Source organism: Amblyomma americanum, chromosome 6 (assembly GCF_052857255.1).
Source record: "Amblyomma americanum isolate KBUSLIRL-KWMA chromosome 6, ASM5285725v1, whole genome shotgun sequence".
In the NCBI taxonomy this organism is placed as follows: Eukaryota; Metazoa; Arthropoda; class Arachnida; order Ixodida; family Ixodidae; genus Amblyomma; species Amblyomma americanum.
Window position 1 is genome coordinate 28,283,472 of NC_135502.1, and position 22,133 is coordinate 28,305,604.

The window sequence follows — 22,133 nt, forward strand, 5'->3', positions numbered from 1 at the left end:
TTTGCGCCACATGGCGCTTTTCAGTGAATGCCCCTTGCTGAGTGTTGGATTAGCGGGGTGCAGTCACCAGTCAACATGTTGAGTGGGATTGGGGGCGTGGCGTTTAGGGCGCATGGTAGGCATGTGTCACGCACGGTTGCTCATCCACATATGTAAGGCGGGCGTGAGAGGCGCAGCGGGGTAGACGATCGAGGGGGACAGCGAAAGGGGGAGGTCACTGGCAGATGTCCCTCGATCATTATCATGCTGAGGCTGATCACGGAGATTATTTGCTGAAATGACGTTTTGAATATAAAGTGAGATGAAAATTCTGAATACAAGAGACACAATCGTGAATATATTTCTTTTAATAACGACGATAAATAGAATATTTTCGAGATGTATTGCAGTACCACACCACGTTCGCAAGATGCAATTTTCACGTGCACGCTGACGTGCTAGTGGACGAACAGCTCGTTGCCAGCAGCGAGGTTTCGATGCCTGAAGCAGGCGGACTCAAACAGCAGCATCATCCAGACCGCAGATCAGGTTGGCGGGTACTGCCTTGTCTGAAAACAGTGAAATGGTCTGTTCAGAATTTTCCATGTTTGCAATGCTCGCAGCGTCTGCTTTGCACCAGTACATGTAAAGGCTGTAGGTAACAACACAAAGCAGTAATGTGGGTCAGTGAAGTTCACAACCTCATAAATCCTTCCTGTCAAGCTGGGGGAAAAATATCCCGAAGTTCGGCATTGAGAACCTCAGCACTGTAATAAAATATTTATACGTCTAGTTGCTTTGCGACGATAGTGTTACATTTAACTATTATATAAGCAGAAAAACTATTGCTTGTTTTATGTCAGCTCGCAATTTCAATTTTACCTTGGTTAAATTCGTGGGGACGCTTACATTCCTGCCTGCCACTGGACGCACAGTTTCGTCCATTGCGTCATGAGAGATAAATCTTAGATGTGACCTAAATGACTTAAAAAAGGAAAAACTGCCCACGCAACGCTTAAGCGAGACATTTCCGGAACGAAAAATTATAATGCATACCTATCATCTTGGGATAGCTGAGCTTGAGGTTGTTCATTATGTCCACAAACTCTGCTTTGGACTTCGTCAAGCGAGGATTGTACTTGAGTTCCTCCCACACTGTGGTTGTTGTCATACCTGGAACCAGACAAGAATTAGACGCGCTGTCGCGTGCAGGTGAGCCTCGGTGCGGTAATTTTTTCATGGGTATACTTGTCTATAACAATCAGAAATCCTCGTTTCTGTGCATATTTGCGTGCATATTCGATCCACGTCCGTCAATAGTAAACCTACGGCACATATTCTAACTTCGATTAACTTCAATCTCTCGCGAGATGAACCGCTCCCTGTTTGCGAACAGCGTGTCGTTAAGGGCCATGGCCTGGTGGGCAAAATGGACATTTTGGCCCCTACAGCTTTCTCGCACGTGTCACGCGTTTCCCCCCACGCCTTCCTTCTCGTGCTTAGAGCTGGCTCGGTATTCGTATCGCACCATGCTGCATCACGCTCTCGGCAGCTCAATATTCTGCCGACTGTGTGCCACCTGACGAGCACACCGGGGCCGGTAATGTAGATCGGAAATGATTCTCCGAATGGCTGAATGAGCGGAAGCAGTTGTGCCGTTCAGTTGCATCGCTAAGTGTCGCAGCATAAGTTTGGTTTATGGTTTATGGGAGTTTAACGTCCAGCGACTCAGGCTATGAGGGACGCCGCAGTGAAGGGCTCCGGAAATTTCGACCACCAGGGGTTCGTTAACGTGCCCTGACATCTCACAGCACACGAGCCTCTAGAATTTCGCCTCCATCGAAATTCGACCACCGCGACCGGGATCGAACCCGCTTCTTTCGGGCCAGCAGCCGAGCGCCACAACCACTGAGCCATCTGCGGCGGCTGTCGCAGCATAAGTATAGCAGCTAAGTGTCGCAAGTGCATGGAAATAAGGGTGTAAATGTTCGCAATAAAGAATTGTTGGAAGTTCAGCGCTCGTCCTTGTCTGTCTGCTCTGTCCCCGTCTCTTGTGCGCTGGTCTGCCTGTAATTATGTTCCAACACAGCCAATTCGCCACATTAACCAGCCGTAGTCAGGCGGGCTTCGTTTCCGGGACCCGCTTGATGTGGTTTTTGCTGCAAGGCTTTCGACACTGAAAAAGGGCCAACGGGTTTACATTGTCGATAGTCTCGGATGCGCACGCCTATTCTGTGCAATCTTGTGGCACATATAGGTGTCGCCGTAGTTCAGACACATTCTATTACAATGATAATTTTATAAGCACAGAAAATTTTGCTTATCTGTGCATTGTGCTTTCGTTCGGAAAAGCGATTTACAAAACTGCGGCGCCGCCGAGGTGGCGCAGTGGTTAGGGCGCTCGACTACTGATCCGGAGTTCCCGGGTTCGAACCCGACCGCGGCGGCTGCGTTTTTATGGAGGAAAAACGCTAAGGCGCCCGTGTGCTGTGCGATGTCAGTGCACGTTAAAGATCCCCAGTGGTCGAAATTATTCCGGAGCCCTCCACTACGGCACCTATTCTTCCTTTCTTCTTTCACTCCCTCCTTTATCCCTTCCCTTACGGCGCGGTTCAGGTGTCCAAAGATATATGAGACAGATACTGCGCCATTTCCTTTCCCCAAAAACCAATTATTATTTAAAACTGCGGCGCTATTCAGCCGTTTTTATGACGGACATCACGGACGTAGACAGCGATATGAAAGCAGCAACCGCTTCCAGTCGGTGAGTGCTCTGAATACGTCGAGGGGTTGAAGTTAGAATAGCTGGAAAGTGTTCTCTGCTAAGAAACGTCAACACAGCACGGCATCTCAAACCGCGCCCCCTTGGTGTATGTGTGTTGGACATTTATTCTCGCGGTATGCTTCAAGAAAGGAAAAATTGACGACGTAACACATTTTAGTGGCCGAGACAGAGCATATGTCGTTCGCCTGAAATGTGGAGCGAGTAAATTGCTGGTGCAATTGTGACGCGGACTTGGTGAACGCTTTCGAGCGATTTCGTTATGACAAGGCGTGCCGAAGAAAGTTGCTACGTACCCTTGTAGTCATGGGCGGGGTACAAATAGTAGTCCTCCGGCAAGCTGAGTATCTGGGAGTGCACGGAGTCGTACAGGAGTTCTGGATTCCCTATGGAGAAAGCAGTTTCAGGTGGCACTTTGTGCTGTCAAAAGTGGACACCAAAATGCGCTAGCGAATTCACTTTTACCATTTGCTAGTGCAGTTTGTTGTCATCGGCTGCATCAAACAAACGCAGAGAAATTGAAAACTGTATTGACCTTTTTTTGTTTATTACGTATTGAGAAACACCGGAGTATTATTGTGCATATATAGCTTTCGGACACATTTATTCTTCTTTACGACAGGTCGGATGAATTATCTGCCTGTTAATAATATGGGAACAATTGGTAGGCAGTAACTTGCCATTATTGCATGGCAGTTAATCGTTTTAATATGTTCCATTATTATGAATAATTTGCGGCGTACAAGAATTTGTGTGGTATTCCGGGAAAATCAATAATGAAACAGGACTGGACAAAGCAGAAGTCCGAAACCAATATTAGAGTGAGCAAGCACTGGAAGCAGCATCATTTGACGCGGCAAATGTTGCAGTCAGATAAACAAATAACTGTCTGGGCGTTTATGTGATCCCGACAACATAGGGTCAAGTAAGGTCTGTCAGCCTGAAATTCGGCTCCAGACTTTCCAGAAAAAACGAGCTAGTAAACTTATTGCCCTGCTATCTTCAGTTCCCGACGCTCGCTATAGCTTTGACGGAATTCGGATGCACCGAGAACGGGAAATTATAAACGTACAGAGGAGGTCCGGGGCAGGCACGACCGTCAAATCATTTCTCGGATCGTGAGAAGTGAATGAGTGGTGCCACGGTGAGTAGATGGGGTTGAAACGTGATTGTATTCATATATAGCGCTCATTGTCCGCATTACCACGCGTGCAATCGCTTCTGTTTTTTTTTTTTGCTTTTTGCTCACACAAGCTTATACCCCTGTTATACCCCTGTTACACTGGCGTTTTCAACGGCAGTTCAGTTGATTCTCAGTTGAACTAAACGGCAGTTAGCGGTGTTACACGGCAGTGCTAACTGCCGTTGAAATCTCAAAGGCAGTTGAGTTCGACTGAGATCAGGGGTCCCAGTTGAACGGCCAACTGACAAGATGGCGACCTACAGACCGAAAAACTTGCCCTCTTACTGGATTGTCTTGGCTCAGTGTGCTTCGAACCCGCAAATTTCTACCGCAAAGCAAAAAGTACACAAAAATAATTGTCACTATAGTAAAGAATATATACACTACGATCATTTACCACAAGAAAAAATGCACGCACCGCTTTTTTTGTTATTTAAACTTCGCTCTAGACGCGAGGACATGTGGTTAGAGTGCTAACTGAACTGAACGCGAAGTGCTCGTGTAACAGCTGGCGATTCCAGTTGAGTTCAACGGCAGTTGAAATCCTCAACTGGCGGTTAACTGAACTGTCGTCGAAAACGCCCGTGTAACACGGGTATTACACGGGCGTTTTCAACGGCAGTTCAGTTGATTCTCAGTTGAACAGAACGGCAGTTAGCGGTGTTACACGGCAGTGCTAACTGCCGTTGAAATCTCAACGGCAGTTGAGTTCGACTGAGATCGGGGATCCCAGTTGAACGGCCAACTGACAAGATGGCGACCTACAGACCGAAAAACGTGCCCTCTTACTGGATTGTCTTGGCTCAGTGTGCTTCAAACCCGCAAATTTCTACCGCAAGGCAAAAAGTACACAAAAATAATTGTCACTATAGTAAAGAATATAAACACTACGATCATTTACAACAAGAAAAAATGCACACACTGCTTTTTTTCTTATTTAAACTTCGCTCTAGACGCGAGGACATGTGGTTAGAGTGCTAACTGAACTTAACGCGAAGTGCTCGTGTAGCAGCTGGCGATTCCAGTTGAGTTCAACGGCAGTTGAAATCCTCAACTGGCGGTTAACTGAACTGTCGTTGAAAACGCCCGTGTAACACGGGTATTATTCGCAAAAACACTCATCACGCGAGTGACAGTTGCAAGGTGCAGGCATATATCCAGTTCGGACACGCTTCGCTCTGTGACGAACCGCACAACGCTCCCAAACCCCCGAAACGGACCAAAGCTGCACCGCAAAGCACGACGTCTGCAACTGCCGCGTAGCTTGTGTCGTAAATTGTAAATTGCTCATATTTCCCTGTTCCTACTCCTGAGGGGCTTTAACGATAAGCAGAAAATAAATAAATACTTGCATTACTTGTGCTGCTTGTGAAAATGAATGGCGATCACAGTGTCTGCCAACGCTAAGCTTAGCTTAACTGACGACGGCCTTGCCTCAGTGAACAGTGAATCAGAATACAGCTAAGACCTAGCTGGCTAACTAATACTGAGTAGTCAAATTTTTAACTGCTACTGTTAGTTACCCATTTATTGAGAGGCGTGTTGCCCGCCGTAAGTAATATCTACATCAGTTTTTAGAATATCGAAAAGGCAGTTATCCTCGGCGCTGTGGCTCAACAAATTTCGGCTATTTTGACAAGTTGTGCACAGGAAGGATTCCTCTCCCTGCAAGCTTCTCGAAACCGCATGTAGTTTGTCGCCATAAAGGCAAAATTTGTTGGGCCACAGCGCCGAGGATAACTGCCTTTTCGATATTCTAAAAACTGATGTAGATATTACTTACGGTGGGCTATACGCGTCTCTCAACACATAAGGAGACTAACGGTAATAGGTAAAAAGTTCACTATTCATTATTAGTTAACCAGCGTACTAGTTAGAACGTCTTAGCTGTATTTTGATGTGATAGACCGCTGACAATGCGATCTAAAAGAGCGCGCTTCAAACTAAAAAATCCTATTTTTAAAAATTGCAGAACATCTGAGGTGAAACACCCGGTGGTTTCTCCTTGCTGGCGGAAAGGAAGAGGGAAGAAAGAAAACGAAAAGATAGAAAGGAAATGGAAGAAGGAGAGAGGAAAAAAGGGGAAAGGAAACGAAAGAACAGAGAAACGAAGGGGGGGGGGGATAAAATAACGCAACGGGAAAGAACAGAAGGGAAATGAAAGCATGGGCTGCCCTTCGGTCGTCTCAAAGTAAAGGACGAAACGATGACACCTCTAGTTAGCCACCCTACTCGTTCAGTATGCAAAAAAAATTTTGTGTCTTAACTTCGCAGAGCTCCAATTGAGGTGTCAAATGCAATATTCCGCAGAGGCAATGCTTCGACTCGCTGTGCCTTTATACGCGACTATACAAAACATAAGTGTTCCCCGCTGCACTTACCTTGTTGAAAGTCGGTGCGTCCGCAGCCACGAATAAGCAATGCGTCCCCTGTAAATGCTTTCCTTAGGTCGTGCCACACGTACGTCATGCAACCTGAAAAAAAGGAACAGCGCTGCGGTAAACGAACCAAAAGACCGAAGGCAGTCGACTGCCGCCATCTACCGGCGGAGCTTGACAAGCAGTGAACCCAACCGGAATGACGCATTAGAATAAAGATTTTCCACTTTATAGCGCAGTCGTTGCCATGTTGTTCCACCGTCAATTTACCCAGCCCGACTGAAGTACGCGCGCGGACCACAGACGCGCGCTACACTTTAGACAGAAAGGAGTAAAAAAGTGTAAGCTCTGAGCGCACACCCTTTTATAAAAGGGAGTGCGCTAGACGACTGGTTACTCCCTTTTTACTCCCGTATGGGCGTACTCCTGTTTAGGTTGCATGGTTTGGTGTGTACAGGCGTGGCAAGGATGTCATGGCTGCGCCCTCGGCTTGGATAAAGGGGCCATGACAGCCTGTTTTCACGCATACCCTGCTTATCGCCTTTAATTCCCGACAGGTTAAATTACAATTCCCCGAATTTTCAGTTGATTTTGTGCGGTAAATATTTTTCAAACGAATTTTTTTCGTTTCTACTGCGAACTGCTTGCTGGTCTGGCAACCTCTGATCGCTGACGTCACGAGGGCATACACGCCCCGCGTCGTCTGCTGCGAGCTGTTGAGGTGCTTGCATGCACACCGTAGACAGTTTTTTTTTCTTTTAGCCTAGCGAAATAAAATGCATTTCCCGCGTTCTCTTTTGGGAAGCCTTCAACATAGTACGCGAGCTGAGTGATCCTTGGGAAAGCGGACTTGCTCGTGGCGCCCGTTTTCCGATTGTTGAGCAAACAGAAATCGATGGACCCCTGCTTTATTATTTACGCTTAGAAGCATGCTGTTCGTATGTTATGAGTATGGTCTCTTTTGAGCAGTCAAGTTCTCCAGTATGTGAAAAGCGGCACGTGCCGTGCATGCCTTCGCCGATGTGCGCCGTGAAAGCCGCGGAGTTTTGTAGCTAGCTACCTAGTTCTTGTACCCTATTCATCGGCTCGATAAGTAAACTCAAATTATCAAAACGTGGCACTACAGTAACCTTGAGGCACGAAAGTAGCAGAGAAAAGTGCCGAGTGCGATGACTTCTCCGCTGCATGTGCGCGTTTGTAAGGCGAACATGCATTTCCTTCGAGAACCTTTTTGCAGGAACCAAGCCGCTTGCAAAACCCTACGCGACACGAATGCTTTCACTGCCCGCACCGATGAATAGTCGCCGCCGTCTAAATGAGAGCTTCAAAATAATAGTACAGCATTTAGCACTTTGCTGTGCGTGCGCATTGTGCCCCAGGAGTGCGACGATTACGACAACTGCAGCCCTGCGCTGAGGTTGTTTACATGGCTGTGCGCAAACAGTACTGCTCGTTTGCGTGGCATAAAACGCAAGGTGGGTTCTCCATATCTTAAATATTACGCACTCTTGCTCACAAAATGCACTTTTACTCATTTACACACCACGATAACACTGCAATAAGCGCCGATGAGGCTATATCGCCTGCTTGGGAAATGCTTCGTGTAGGATACCGGCGCTTCCCGCTAATTGTATCTGCTTTCTCTTATGTCACCAAAATTTAACTTTAGATCGCTTTGGCTAAATGTGCATTCGGACATTACTTGAATTAATGAAAACAACCAGATTTGTAGTCCACAGTCTACGCCGACGGCTGCTGCCGGCTGCCTTCTGCACATGCTATGCAGATGGGCCACATGTCGGCACTTCCCCCTTATTGTACTCGCGTCCTGCGATGTAGGCAGTCGTCGCTTTGAGGGCACACTAGCCAAAACTACGCTCGAGAGCTATTTGCAGGCGCTAAAACTTGCGAATTCGCGCTCCACAATCGCCGAAATCGCACACACGAATCCTGCGTACTCGCTCGGCCTCGTCACGAAAGGGGCCGGCGGTCCACCTTCGACCGAAATTAAAGAATATGGCAAAATTTCATCACTGATTTGTAAGAAAGTGTGAAGATAGGATATGTAGCCACTCGTTTCGCTTTTTTCGATACGGGTAAGGTACACAAGCGCAGATTTTCCGGCCGTCGCCTCACCGGGAGTGAAGCTTTCGCTCGGACGCACAAGCCCAGGCGACGCAGACGAGCGGCACCGTCGTGCGGCGTTTGCTGCCAGTGTCGCTTGCCTCGCCGATCGGTTCTATGCGCAGGCACTGATTGAAAACACATCTTCGCTGGCGCACACACATCGCGTATGTCGCCGTGGCTAGCATGAGGTCTTGAAATTCTTAAGTTTATGAATGGCCCCGCCGCGGTGGCTCAGTGGTTAGGGCGCTCGACTACTGATCCGGAGTTCCCGGTTTCGAACCCGACCGCGGCGGCTGCGTTTTTATGGAGGAAAAACGCTAAGGCGCCCGTGTGCTGTGCGATGTCAGTACACGTTAAAGATCCCCAGGCGGTCGAAATTATTCCGGAGCCCTCCACTACGGCACCTCTTCTTCCTTTCTTCTTTCACTCCCTCCTTTATCCCTTCCCTTACGGCGCGGTTCAGGTGTCCAACGATATATGAGACAGATACTGCGCCATTTCCTTTCCACCAAAAAACCAATTATTATAGAATGTCATACCAACTAGTCCCTTACCACCCTCTTCTGGTTCCCACTAAGCTGACTCTTAACATTACTACGATACGCGGTCGTTGATCGTGCTGGTGTCATCGTCGGTCTAGCGTGACAGACCAGTGCGTCAGCGACGGCATTTGCATTCCGACCAGCCCACCGACCTCGATCGCCGTCGCATCGGCCTGTAGTGTGACCGGACCCTACATAAACCGAAGAAAAACTGCGTTACTGTTATTATCGCTTTTGCGGCACCAGTCACTCATATATGGGGGACGACTGCTACTTCGATCGCCCGCGGAAGTACAGTGGGGAATGAGATCTCGCTGCGCATATTGCAGCAACGAGAGCAGACGACGTTGCTCCGTGCATGCCCTAGTGACGTCACGAGAGCGTTCAATATGGCGGTCGCTGCTGGTGGGAGGAGTCTCCCGGTCTCAATTTCGATCGCGTTTTTTGGAATATACAGCGCGTCCAGGGCAGCCAAATTGAGGAAATTGAATCATAAGCTCTTCTATTAGTTACTGAAGCACAAATGTAGCGGGGAAAGGGAATAGGAGAGAAGACGTTGAAAAGTTTCGCCCCTTTTCCCGCTCACCGCATTGATTTATTGGTCAAAACATCATTCATTCAGGAATCTAGGAACCTGTACAACTGCCCTTCCTCCTTGCACCACACTGGTGAACGTAACATGGGAGGTTTCGCCGCCGCCAGACTAGCGTTTCTCTCCCGAATCCAAATGACATCGGAAAAAGCTAGCATTTTCATTGATGACGCCATATAATTGTGTCAGATGTGTGATGATGAAGATAATTTTTCATTATGTTATTTTCCTGCACGGCCGCACTGCGCTCAAAGAGGACTGCTTAGACAATTGACTAAAGTGTCATTGGCACGGCACAGGTCCTATACGATTTTGTAGTTTTCGAGCAACCATGGTATACTTAATATGAGATTCGCTCTAACTTACTTCGTTCTTTTTTTTATCTGCTTTCTCTTGCCAGAATTTAAATATTATCATCTCCAAAATGATATGCAAACAAATTCGCCACCCACAGGAGTCGACTCTATGGTTGTGCATGGACCGAGGCATTTTACACAAACAGTTGTCGCACTGCTATAAATAAAAAAGCTGACCGTTATGTCAGCGCTTAATTGATTAAAACTACATAAATATAGGCTCAATATAATTTGAGCGTAAATCACTGCGTAACCCATCAGTGACTGGCATGCATATACCATTCGTGTGACCAGGAGTGGCCCTGGCCTCCAGCTTGACGCAGCCAATTCCAAACACGTCTCCCGGATTCAGGTGTTTGTCTGCCCGGGCTTTGGATGCAGCCGCGATAACACTGCGGCAGCCCTTGAGGATTCCTTTCAGCTTCCCGGAACCGGTGATATGGTCAGCGTGGGCATGGGTGTTCACTGCGCAGACAAAGTTGGCGGCGTGCAGCTGTGTCAGTGGATACATGAGCAAGCAGCGAGCGCTGCACCGCGTATACGGACAGTGCACCCATCCTTCTTCGGTCACTCGCGCAGCTAGCCTACACGCCGTCGCAAGTACAGGGTGCGTCATAAGTTCCCAGGCCACGGGATGTGCTCTTGGTCCGTGTAGTGGGGCATTTACGACATGTCGGTGGGGTATGTGCATATGGACTGCACAATAATAATAATTTGTTTTTCAGGAAGGGAAATGGCGCAGTAATAGTCTCACATATCTCGGTGGACACCCGAGCCGCGCCGTAAGGGAAGGGAGGAAGGTGGGAGTGAAAGAATAAAGAGAGAAAGAGGTGCCGTAGTGGAGGGCTCCGGCATAATTTCGACTACCTGGTGTTCTTTAACGTGCACTGATATCGCACAGCACACGGGCGCCTTTGCGTTTCGCCTCCATCGAAACTCGGCCGCCGCGGTCGGGATCGAACCCGAGTTCTCCGGCCGAGCGCCCTAACCACTGAGCCACCGCGGCGGGGTTGGACTGCACAGCATAGCGGAAATTATGTACACATTAGAGCTTAAAACATTGCATGATTAATTAGCTAAAAATGACTAATTCTATTTGTAAATTCTTAGCCTTAGGACGCGAGATTATACTGCGAAATTGAAGGCCCTCATCATCGAAGGCAAGCCCAGTTACTGAATTTTCTGAGTAAGCAATGCATGTGGTTCAAAAATACCGATCATCAAAATGCTCGGTATGACAAACACATCCATACAGACCTGCATAAAGAAGGCGGAGACCGAGTTCGTTGATCAGCTTGACATCTCTCTCGACCTGCTCCAGAACGGGGTCGATCAGCAAGGCTTCTTTCGAGTTCAGGTCGGCCAGGAGGTAGGTGTAAGTCCAGCTCTTCTCATCGAAGAGCTGCGATAATAAGTGCGACTCTATTACCAATCGGCCACCGGAGCAAGGTAGTATGGTGCACCATGTGCAGTGGTGGACGAACGAATGAAAGTACACATATATGAATCTTTACGAAGGGAATAGGAGAGAAGGCGCTGAAAAAAAAAATTCCTGTAATAGCCATTAGTTCTCGCTTCCTTCACCAGGCGCCGCAGACGAGTTCAGGGACACGTATTTCCAAACAAAACGTCAGTTATTGTTGTAGCAGCGGCGCTTGTCGTGTGGTAGAATATACTGTGCTGCAGCGCGAACGAGCTGCACAAAATAATTTTAGGAACCTACTGGAGCCACTGAATACTACCCATATGCTGAGAACAAAGCCAAAACTATAAAGCTCGAAATAAGAAATACGATTATAAACTCAAAACTCTTATTGACGACATTCAGAGTTCAGGCGCTTGCTTGCCGCGATGATAATCAGTCGGAGCACTGTGGTGATATCAATCGGTTGGCATATAAAGACCCATCACATGTTTGGTTCGCTACTGATGCAGATAGCGAGAATGACACCGGCGTCTGCTCGGCTGGGCGTCCGCTCTCGCTGAAACGAGCTTAGCCGGTCTTTTTTAGAGAGCGCGTTACTGAACGCTGTCATAGCTACACGCACCCACATCTCAGCCACAGACCGTCGCAATGGTGACCGAGTGGTTGTCCCTCTGAGGCACGCTTTCTTTACGAAACGGGAACGGTTGTATCTGCTGGAATGCACATTAAAAGGGTATTTACCACGTCCGTCTAATGTGTGAGATGTCACATCCTTCAGCAGATAAGCCGTTGTTAATAAAAGCTGGCTAGTATTATATTATAAGCACCAGGTGTTTCAGGGAGGTTGGCCGCCAAAATTTAAAAATATGGTGTTTGAGGTAAATAGAACCATTCGGTGTCGTAGTAATGCGAGTGTTGACGGACGCCAAAAAAAACAAAACAGGCGAATCATGTTAAATATTAATGTGATTAACCAAATTCTAATAGTTAGCTTTTTAACTATTACCGATAGGCACCTGATTGCAATTAGAGATCTGCAGCCGGCCGTTAGTTGCAGTCATATGAGATTTTAGAAATTTGTAAAACGCGATTATAACCTCCCCGTTGTGGCTCGACTAATTTCGGGCCATTTCTCGCGCCATTCGAAAACCACGCTGCGGGAGGGCGCAGAGCGACGTCAATCAAATCACGACACTCCGTGACGCACGCACAACGTGACATTCTCTGCCCCGCCCGCGCTGGAGCAGCGGAGAGCACTGCAGCACGGGCGGGGCTGAATTTCTGTCCATATTAGCGTCCATATTAACGATCTCCGTTAATATGGACGACTCGAATTGTGGACAATTTTTTTTTTTTGGTGGGGGGGGGGGGGGGGGGGGGGGGGGCGGGGGAAGCCTAAATTTTCTCTCTGTATTTTCGCCTCGTTAATATGAAAGCTCGCTGTCTCGACAATGGACAAGGTGAAAATACGCAGAATCTATACCGTGGTTCATATTTGCTGCATTAATATGCATGGATAGCGATGAAAACGAAATCTCGACTTATATATATATATATAAGTCGAGATTTCGTTTTCATCGCTATATATATATATATATATATATATATATATATATATATATATATATATATATATATATATATATATATATATATATATATATATATATATATATATATATAAGTCGAGATTTCGTTTTCATCGCTATCCATGCATATTAATGCAGCAAATATGAACCACGGTATAGATTCTGCGTATTTTCACCTTGTCCATTGTCGAGACAGCGAGCTTTCATATTAACGAGGCGAAAATACAGAGAGAAAATTTAGGCTTCCCCCGCCCCCCCCCCCCCCCCCCCCACAAAAAAAAAAAATTGTCCACAATTCGAGTCGTCCATATTAACGGAGATCGTTAATATGGACGCTAATATATATATATATATATATATATATATATATATATATATATATATATATATATATATATATATATATATATAGGAAATGCAAACAGCGGAGCGCGTGGCCAGAGGTCCATTTTACGCTGTCTGCCTCGACTGTACAGCTGGCAACGCGCCGTCTGACCAGCCGAAGGTACGAAAGAACGGCGCCGCGCTGAGAAAGCCTGCGGGATCTTACCACGGCGTTGGGCAAGCACGACCACGTGGAAGGACGCCTGGGGACAGGGACGGAAGAAAAGGCAGCCATTTGGGGAAACAACGGGACGGGCGACTACCCGTGTCCGTTATAGGAGCCGGCTCAACATGAACACCTTGCCGTTGGCTTCAGTTGACGCCTGCGGCGTCGCACGAGCTACGTGGGTTTTTGAGGACAGGAAGCCGCCTCCTCCACCGTTGCTATACACTACAGAAGTTAGCAGCGGAATTGCTACCTCCTCACCCGTTCCCACGGTCTGGCTCAGGAAACGAGCGTCTCCGCTTGCTTGCTAGAACACTGCTGTGCAAGACCGTGCTTCTTTTCTTCTGCTGCAGCACTGTGCTGTTTTGATTAACTCCCGTCCCGAGAGGGATGTGTTGTGCCCTGTGTTTGAGTGGCCAGAGCATGAGACATGGGCTGGATTTGAGGGGATTAAAGGACGACATCCAGTGAGCAAGGACCCCTGGCAAAAAGGCTCATCCAGTCGCTCGTCGCTATGAACTCTTAACTCCTGACTCTTCAAACCTCTCAGTGTGTAAATAGGTTTTCGTAAAAGTGCCTTTAAACCTGCTTATTTTCGTTGTCCCAAATTCAAAGTTCACTCCTTCGTCAGCTCGAAGGCTCAAACACGCTACCAAAACGATTCCGGGTTCGAGCTGAGCGCCACGACAGCCTGTCGCCATCATAGATCGGCGCGATCCGGTTTGCAATATTTTTGTCTGTTTTCTTTAACGTTCGTTTCATCGCTTTGCCACTGCAGCGCTACCTTCACACTTTCCACGGGCTAGACTTCCACAGCGCGGTTTCGCTGGCGGCGCCGGCTGTGTGGGTGAAGCGAACGCTCTTTGCTCCCTGGCCTGCAGCGCTTTGATTTTTGCTTCCATCATCGTCGTCTGGTTGCGATGCGAACGCTGAATCGCTTGTTCCTGGTAGTGAGCACAACTTTATCGCCACCAGAAGAGCTCAAATACACTGGAATCGAACATGTTCACGCGTCAGCGTACGGCCCGAGAAGAGGGTGCAAAATACTTTATTTTTACCGACACGGTGTGCAGCAACGCGTCGTTGCAAAGGAAGTACGTCGTCCAGCGCGTACAATTTCCAGAACCTGCCAGGCATCCCGTGGTGTTGGACGGCTTCAAGCATTCTTCGTGTGCACAGACAACGGGTTACCGGCAAGAATCACCACCTACTTATTGTGGCAGCTGCAGCAGACGCACCCAGCATCACGGCTCGTGGGAAAAAGACAATTTTCAATTGTGTGCCAACCCGTCAATCATCAGACATTGTCTACACGAGGCTGTTGTGCGAAGCCGTGTACCGTCGCAGAAGCAAATAGAAAAGCAAGGCTTGTGTTTGCGCACCATGCATCATGGACTACGGAGAACTAGCGCTGCGTGATGTTCTGTAACGAGTCAACGCTGTCAACTCACTGGGACCAGCAGCAGCGAATTTGGAAAGCCGGCAACGCCAGGTGTGCCTTTCCTGCCATGTGTGCATGTCGACCCTTTTAATGCAGTGGCCATCACTGTATTGAGTATTGCGACGCGAGGATTAAGAGCCCTTCGTTATTTTTTTTAATTCGCGAAACCAGTCTACCTTTATTTGTGCACAGCGTAACCAGACGCTGATCACACAACGAGGATGGAAGCAGAATCAAAGCGCTGCAGCGCTCACTTCACCCACGCGGTCCACAGCCGTGCCCGCCAGCGACATACACTTCGCCTCACAAGTTGAAATCGGTGGAAGGAATGCACGTGGCGCTCCAGCGGCAAATCGAGAAAACGAACGCCAGAGAGAACAGAAGCAAAACTATCGAAAACTTTAAGAGTGCGCCTTTCTCTGATTACGACAGACAGACGGCCTAAATTGGACCTTTGGCTACGCGCTCCACTGTTCGCATTTCATTCGTTGGCTGATAGTACTAGCGGTTCGTAATACAATGGCGTAAACAAGCAGTGATAACATGTACTGAATGTAGGTCAGAAAATTTTGCACTTAGTTGTTAGAATGCGGAGCGTTAAAAAAGGTAGCAAAGCAATCCCACGTGGCGAAATGCATACGTAGCACAGTGCGATATGGAGGACGTAGTAGTTATATAAAAGAATAAAAAAAAATGCAGGTAAGAGAGAATAACATAGAGCGGTGAGAAATGCGGCAACATCACAAGGAAATAAACAAATACATATGAAATTGCGTGTTAGAGCAAAATAGCATGCACTTGTTGGAGGGCACCGTCCTTGCGCGGTTAGTAAAACACTCCAGTCACGTCCCCACTGACATATGACACTGCTAGCCCTGCAAGAAGCACGGGTTTTCGACTGCTGGGCCGAGTTTACAGCGCCTTATCGTTCGCTGTAACCGAGTTGTGTAGCCAAGGGTGTTCGTGGTTCCTGAGACGCAGCGCCGTTGCCCTAATACCTATTTGACGGTAGCATTGCCTTCGTTCGTAACAAGCGAGTGTTTGTTATAACTGCGATGGTTATAAGTAGGATGCTCTGTATTTTCGTTGTAAATGCGGCCGTTAAGAGTGGGCTCGACTGTGTGTGTGTGTGCGTGTGTGTGTGTGTGTGTGTGTGTGTGTGTGTGTGTGTGTGTGTGTGTGTGTGTGTGTGTGTGTGTGTGTGTGTGTGTGTGTGTGTGTGTGTGTGTGTGTGTGTGTGTGTGTGTGCGCGCGCGTGTGCGTGCGTGCGTGCCGGTGTATAACGTCTCAGGCTATGCGGGACGCCGTAGTGGAGAGCTCCGTAACTTTTGACCACCTGGCACAGACCGGGATTGAACCCGCGTCTGTAGTGAACTGGACAGTATTCTAGTTCACTATACCCGCGTCTTTCGGGTCAGGGTCAGCAGCCAAGCGCCATAAACACTGAGCTACCGCGGCGCACCCGCCATAGTGGTTTGACTATGGCGTTCGGGACTGATATTAATCCAGAGCACTCACTAATGGTGTCTTCGACGGGTCGCTCCCGCGATCCGGTAAGGATCTGTCAGAGTGGGAGCCGCTCTCGCTCTGAGCGCATAGCTATGGTGTCTAGCCACCATAGCATAGCCAGACTAGTCAAGCTGAATGGTCAGCGAGTTTTTAGAGCGGAAACGCAGGAGGCAGAAGGGGGACGTAACTTCCGGAACCACTATGCGGCACCGCTGCTGACGTCAACAGTAGCTGCACGTAAGGTCCCTTGATTACTTTTAGCCACACGTGGCCGCACACAGTTTGCATCGCGGTCGCCGCTTAGCCTCTATCGATCGCTACCCCGGGTTTCCGTCCCACGGGACGCTCATTTTTCGAACATCGCCTTGTGGATAGCACTGTCGTCCTCGTCTGAGCTGCTGCTGGAATCACTGTTGTCGTGCGACAGCAACACAGACGGCATTCCAAGCGTAGTTAACCGGCGCCTCTTGGACATTCTTTGTTTCACACAGCGTGGCCCACGCAGAACACAACACAGCAAGGACGCTACAACTGCGTGACTACACCAAAAGCCGACACTTGCTTCTGCCTACAAGTAGGGGACGCCGCGGTTAACTCGCACCGCTTTCACGACGTAGCGGAAGTGGCTCTGTCACGTGAACACATCTTGGAGCCGCTCCGACTTTTTTCTCGGAGCGCGTCGGAGCGCTCTGAGCTGGAGGCGAGCGCTCAGAAAGAACCAGCCGAATGTAGTCAGAGCGCCCGATTTCGACCAGCCGAATGTGCGGTCGCCTCTCAGAGCGCTCTAGAGCGATCTAAAGCGACCAGTCGAAGACACCATAAGGCGTATCTCATAGGTGGCGGTGGCGTTGGTGGCGATGTGCAGCTTTGAAACCTTAAGCCCCTCGTACCACCCCATGTATTTCAGCCCCAAATCACTATTTAAATTTCTTGCATACCGTTACCGGCAAGCCCAGTGTGACACCTCTGACAGGTCGTGGAAACTGACTGTATAAGACACTTGATAACGGTCACGGAAAATCGGTGAGGGGGGATGAAAGTGGGACGACATGGAGCTGCGCACACGTAAAGTTACGGGCTACAAGCTTGAAAACATGAATTACTTCGAAGCCAGGAATAAAACGTGAAAACAGCTGGTGCCATAAAGCTGCGCGATTCAGAACCCGGAACGACCGAGCGTCACGGCTGATTCTATGCGCCAACCCAGTAGTAATTCGCGCACCGCTTCACGGCGAAATTTCGTGCTGCGCATCTTTAATGAAATCGGACTCACCTGCCTGAAGAGGATGCCGTTTTTCGCCTTATTTGCGCCAGCTGAGAGATGACGCGCAAATCCTAGCATACCTGCGGCAGCATCGCCGGTTCTTAGATGAGGAGCACCGGACGGTCGATAAAAAGGCGATTGCCACGCAGCTCGTAGCAGCTGTTTTGTCAGTAGGCTGCATTTAAGAGGCATGGTATTCTCTTTTGTCTTCGGCCCCAGCACATGTATGAATCAAAACTCCGCCGCACTTCTTCCTCTCCACGTTAGCGACACACGCCCAGAACGTAACGCGATGCTAACTTATTTAAGCATTCCAAAGATGGCGCCACAAGCCCTGCACGTGCTGCTCGAGTTCCGGTTGGCCTTGGCTATCGAAAAGGAAGTGTTGGCACATTTCCCGCCGGTTACAGCGTCGCTTGCGCTGCTCTTTCAATTCATGCTGACGATTGCTCTGACGGCGCGATAGGAAATCCCAGAACAGTTTGTCAGTTGGCGATAAGGAACGACTTTTTCGTGTAGCTATTGTTTGAAATATGCCTTTCCCTGCCTCATGAAAGACAGCTGTGTTGCGAGCGGGTGTGTTCTAAAGGGGAGGTAAGCGCCACGTGGCCGGCTGCTACAACGAATTCCTGAACTGGATATATGAGACAGATACTGCGCCATTTCCTTTCCACCAAAAACCAATTATTATCATGGAGGAAGAAAGTGGTATTACAGAAATAAACAAGAGGTGGCGGCACCAGCGGCACAGCTAGCCACTAGTACTGACTGCATGGGTTAGATGGCGCGAGAGGGGAATGCACGTTTTAATGCGCGTAGTGCGCGTCGCCACTGCATACGTTGAGCGTGTAGCCCCTCCCTACCGTGTAGCCAGTCTGTGTGTGGTTTTCCCGTCTAAGTGATCGTGGATAACTTTACCGAGATACGACCAGCCAGGCATTACTTCCTCGGTCGAGTAGATAACCCAACCGTTGGTGGCAACATGGTCGTACGAGTGGCGTGAACTACGAGCCCGCCGCGGTGACTCAGAAGCTCATGGTCGGCTGCTGATTGCGGGTTCATGGGTTCGACTGCGGTAACAGCCGGGCGGGCGCATTTCTATGCAGGCAGAATTAAAAAGCGCCTGTACACTGTTAACGAGCCGAGTAAGCTTACCTAGCAAGACTTGGGACGCGAGGGAAAATGGTGTGTCGGTTTCGGGATCACTTTGCGTTATCACTGATGTCACATTTAATGAGTTAGGAGTAGCGGGACCTTGGTGCGCATGTTAGTGCAGCAGGTGGTAGAAATTCCCATTGTGCCTCATATACTGCAGTGTTGCGTTGCCACATAAAATCCATTAGCTATTCCACTCTTGCGAAGCATCTTGACATGATATACGCATGCCTAAGCAACGTGTTTGCCCGCACGGCTTCAATATTCTATCAGATCCAATTTAAATATGAATGAATGGCATCAAAAATAGAATCGCTTTTGGAATATAACTGACATGCATAACGGCTAGGAACCTCATGAAAATGAGCAGGAAGAAGGAATAAAACAGCATTCTTGAGCAGTATGTTCCACTGAAAATTGCAAGCCTTCTTTGTTTCCAATGTATTCGCCGAGAAGGTTCTGTGCGCTCCATGTTCTCCTTCACACTCTAAACAGCAGGGAGTAAACAGAGTAAACTGTCCTCTAGCGCAACCCCTTTTATAAAAGGGTGTGCGATAGAGGACCCGCACATCGCAATCGCACATCGCAATCGACCCGCACATCGCCAATCTGAACACGTCAGTGATGTGCTGCACTCACATGGCTCCCATGTTATTCGCAAGGGATGACGAATTGTTACCCTTTGCTTGTTCCTCGATGTTGAAATGACGCACTCTGAAAGCTATTCCGAGCCCTGCCTGCTGTGTTTGGCGCTGCCCGTTACTCCACTACAACTCTGCTAAAGCTTCTCATATTATCTGACGATATAAAAGAAAACCCTGCCCCCACTACCACTCGTTCAACCCAAGCAACTTCTTATTTTATGTCGATTCTTGATGAATTAGATCCGGCCAGATATTTCTGCGAAATGAAATGAGATCAGCTTGCTTTCAGTATTCAGAAAATTACAAAACCATCAACGACGTTAACAAGTGGCTGACCGAAATTGAACACCATTGCTTATAAATCAAATCACATTACATGCAGCAGGACAGCGTCCGAGTGGTTGCACTGCGGAATTGCACTTGCATCTATAACTTGACCGCGCACGAACTGATGGAGCCGAAGACAAGGCTGATCGATCGAACCTCGTGTTCTTAGGTTTCAAGCTAGGGTACAGACCGCAAGACCTGGGCAGTCTTAAAAATTGTTCACCCAGCGGTGTCAAACTAAACTAGGCGTTACTCTGCAACCATCGGTCAACGAGCGCGATCACAGCACCGGCACCTTTTGAAATCAGTCGAAGTAGGCCTATCATTGCTACTTTTAATTTTTATAGCTAAGACGTTGTTCTTTTCAATTTTAAAAACTGAAGGGTTCAGGTTACTGCATCTCCAAAGATTTCTCACGCAATACTGGTTTCGGCCGAAAACGTCTGGTTGAATTTGCTATAGTTCTCAAGCAAAACAAACATAACTTCACCAGCGAAAGAACGGGACACCAGGAGAAGAAGAAGACAGGACAACGCTGGACTGACAACTGAAGTTGTGGGGACCTGCCCTGCAGCCCCCTGAGTTTGCTTTCCCGCGAGGCACCGTGCAGCAGCAGTCGTACCCCGAGGATGAGCGCGTTCCCTTGCCAGTTACATTAACTGGCAAGAGAGGGCGCCAGGGTCGCTGCGCGGGAGACTGCTGAAGCCTGCCCGCGGGAGATGGGCTCTCTTGGGCCGGGATAATGACCCTGGGCGGACGCGTCGCTCGGGTCTCCGCTCTTCGCCGACGGGGCGAAGAAGCGACGGGGAGACAGGCTCCCGTACTCGTCCCGTCCGGCCTGCGGAGTTTATATCCCTTGCCCTATAGCGCGGGCGAACATTCGCTCGGAACCTTGCTGGTGAGTCGGACGTCCTTGATTCATTAGCGTACTTTGTTGCTAGCTGGCGTTATTGTTTCTGTAGCAATAAATGCCTGTTTGTGTCAGCCAATGTGTCGTTCCTTTGTTCCCCCAGAGCAAGGCCCGCCGTGGTCGGCGAGCGCTCGGTAGCGTACGCGATCACGGGGTGGGGTCCGGGCGGCTTTGAACCGTGTCAGCCGCGATTGAGTGGGGAGAAAGTACTTATCTCCCCAATTCAACCCCACATCTGGCGCCCAACGTGGGGCCTGCTCTTGGAACATTGGACGACTGTCGGTTCGGTTCGAGGAACGCTCTTTGTCCGGACTTGACAAGTGCTAGGCCTAGAGTGAATTTTGATCGCTAGGACCTGCGGCATGCTTTCTTGAGTGCGAGGTGTATTGCGCTGCAGCATGTTTGAACTTTTCTACATGCTCAGCACATTTTTTTTCCCTGGAGTTTCTTCGTGAGAATGACTTGGTCCGCATCGAGGGAGTTCGAGGCCTAGCGCCCGCGGAGTCGCCGAGCCCGAAGCGAGTGAGTACGGAAGCCGCGTGGGTGGTCCGAGTTTCTGTATATATTTTCTCTACTATCTCTTTTTCGACTCTGGGAGTCGCGGCTCCGGGAGCCGGGTGGCCTGGGGCCACGGGTGCCGCTACGAGCTCGCTGGTATTGCAGCTCGGCACCGGGCGCTCCGACACCGTCCGATACGGTGGGCGCCGACCGCTCAGAAGCTGCTTTGTGCAGTGAGCGGGGTAGGACCACCCCACAAAGCTGATGTCTCCTCGCGGCTGCGCGCACAAAACCCGTTTCGGGTCTTTCTTGTGGTCACGGTCGTTGTCGGAGTGGTCGTTAGGCCTGAGGCTTTTCGGAGCTGCCTGCACCACATTAAAAGAGACATGACCACCGGACCGTGACGTTGAGAGGGGGCGCACTTTGCTGCCCGTCCGTTTTTTTTGCAACCTCGCACGAACTGAGCAGTCTCGTTCAACTCAAGAAAGGGCTTTGTTCACTCGAACTTTGCGTTTGCACAGCCGCCGACACGTTTTGCTAGCAAGTTAGGCATTGTGCCACGAGGCCCTTGCGGATGCCGTTTCCCCTCCCGTGACCTACGTTAAAGGCACGCCGAGAGCGTTTCGACAATTTTGCAGATCCGGTGGAGCCACCCAGGCTTGCTGACCGGTGCACATCGTCTCGCTGCCACCTGCTGCGACGGAGCGGCCTGTATCCTGTTCGCCGCATCCATCCGGGGCAGCTGTGGCGAGACCAGTCAGCAGTCACCTCCGGCTGCTGCTGCCCTGGCGACTACTGCAGGATCCTGGCCTGCAGTTTTCCCACCGGCCATCGATTCGCGGGCCTGCGGACACGGTAGTCCGCGGGCCATACGAGTCATC

At 49.2% G+C, this 22,133-nt stretch overlaps 1 protein-coding gene across 1 annotated transcript; it reads right to left on the reverse strand.

Moving 5' to 3' along the window:
* Window positions 1-329: 329 nt before the first annotated feature.
* On the reverse strand, window positions 330-18,078 carry LOC144136500 (persulfide dioxygenase ETHE1, mitochondrial-like). Its single transcript, XM_077668867.1, has 7 exons — window positions 17,728-18,078; window positions 11,197-11,341; window positions 10,219-10,404; window positions 6,326-6,418; window positions 3,058-3,147; window positions 1,036-1,152; window positions 330-548 (listed from the first exon to the last, which is right to left on the reverse strand). Exons 1-7 carry the CDS (start codon window positions 17,908-17,910, stop codon window positions 496-498), a joined length of 867 nt encoding a protein of 288 aa, XP_077524993.1. The 5' UTR covers window positions 17,911-18,078; the 3' UTR covers window positions 330-495.
* Between the last annotated feature and the right edge of the window lie 4,055 nt (window positions 18,079-22,133).

Excerpts from the sequence above, each read along its gene's own strand:
- LOC144136500 (XM_077668867.1), bottom strand. The coding sequence starts at position 17,910 with ATGCCTCTTAAATGCAGCCTACTGACAAAACAGCTGCTACGAGCTGCG. Across the intron at positions 6,419-10,218 it reads CACTCCTGGTCACACGAATG|GTTGCATGACGTACGTGTGG; the intron begins GTATATGCATGC and ends CCTTTTTTTCAG. Across the intron at positions 1,153-3,057 it reads CCCCGCCCATGACTACAAGG|GTATGACAACAACCACAGTG; the intron begins GTACGTAGCAAC and ends GTCTGGTTCCAG.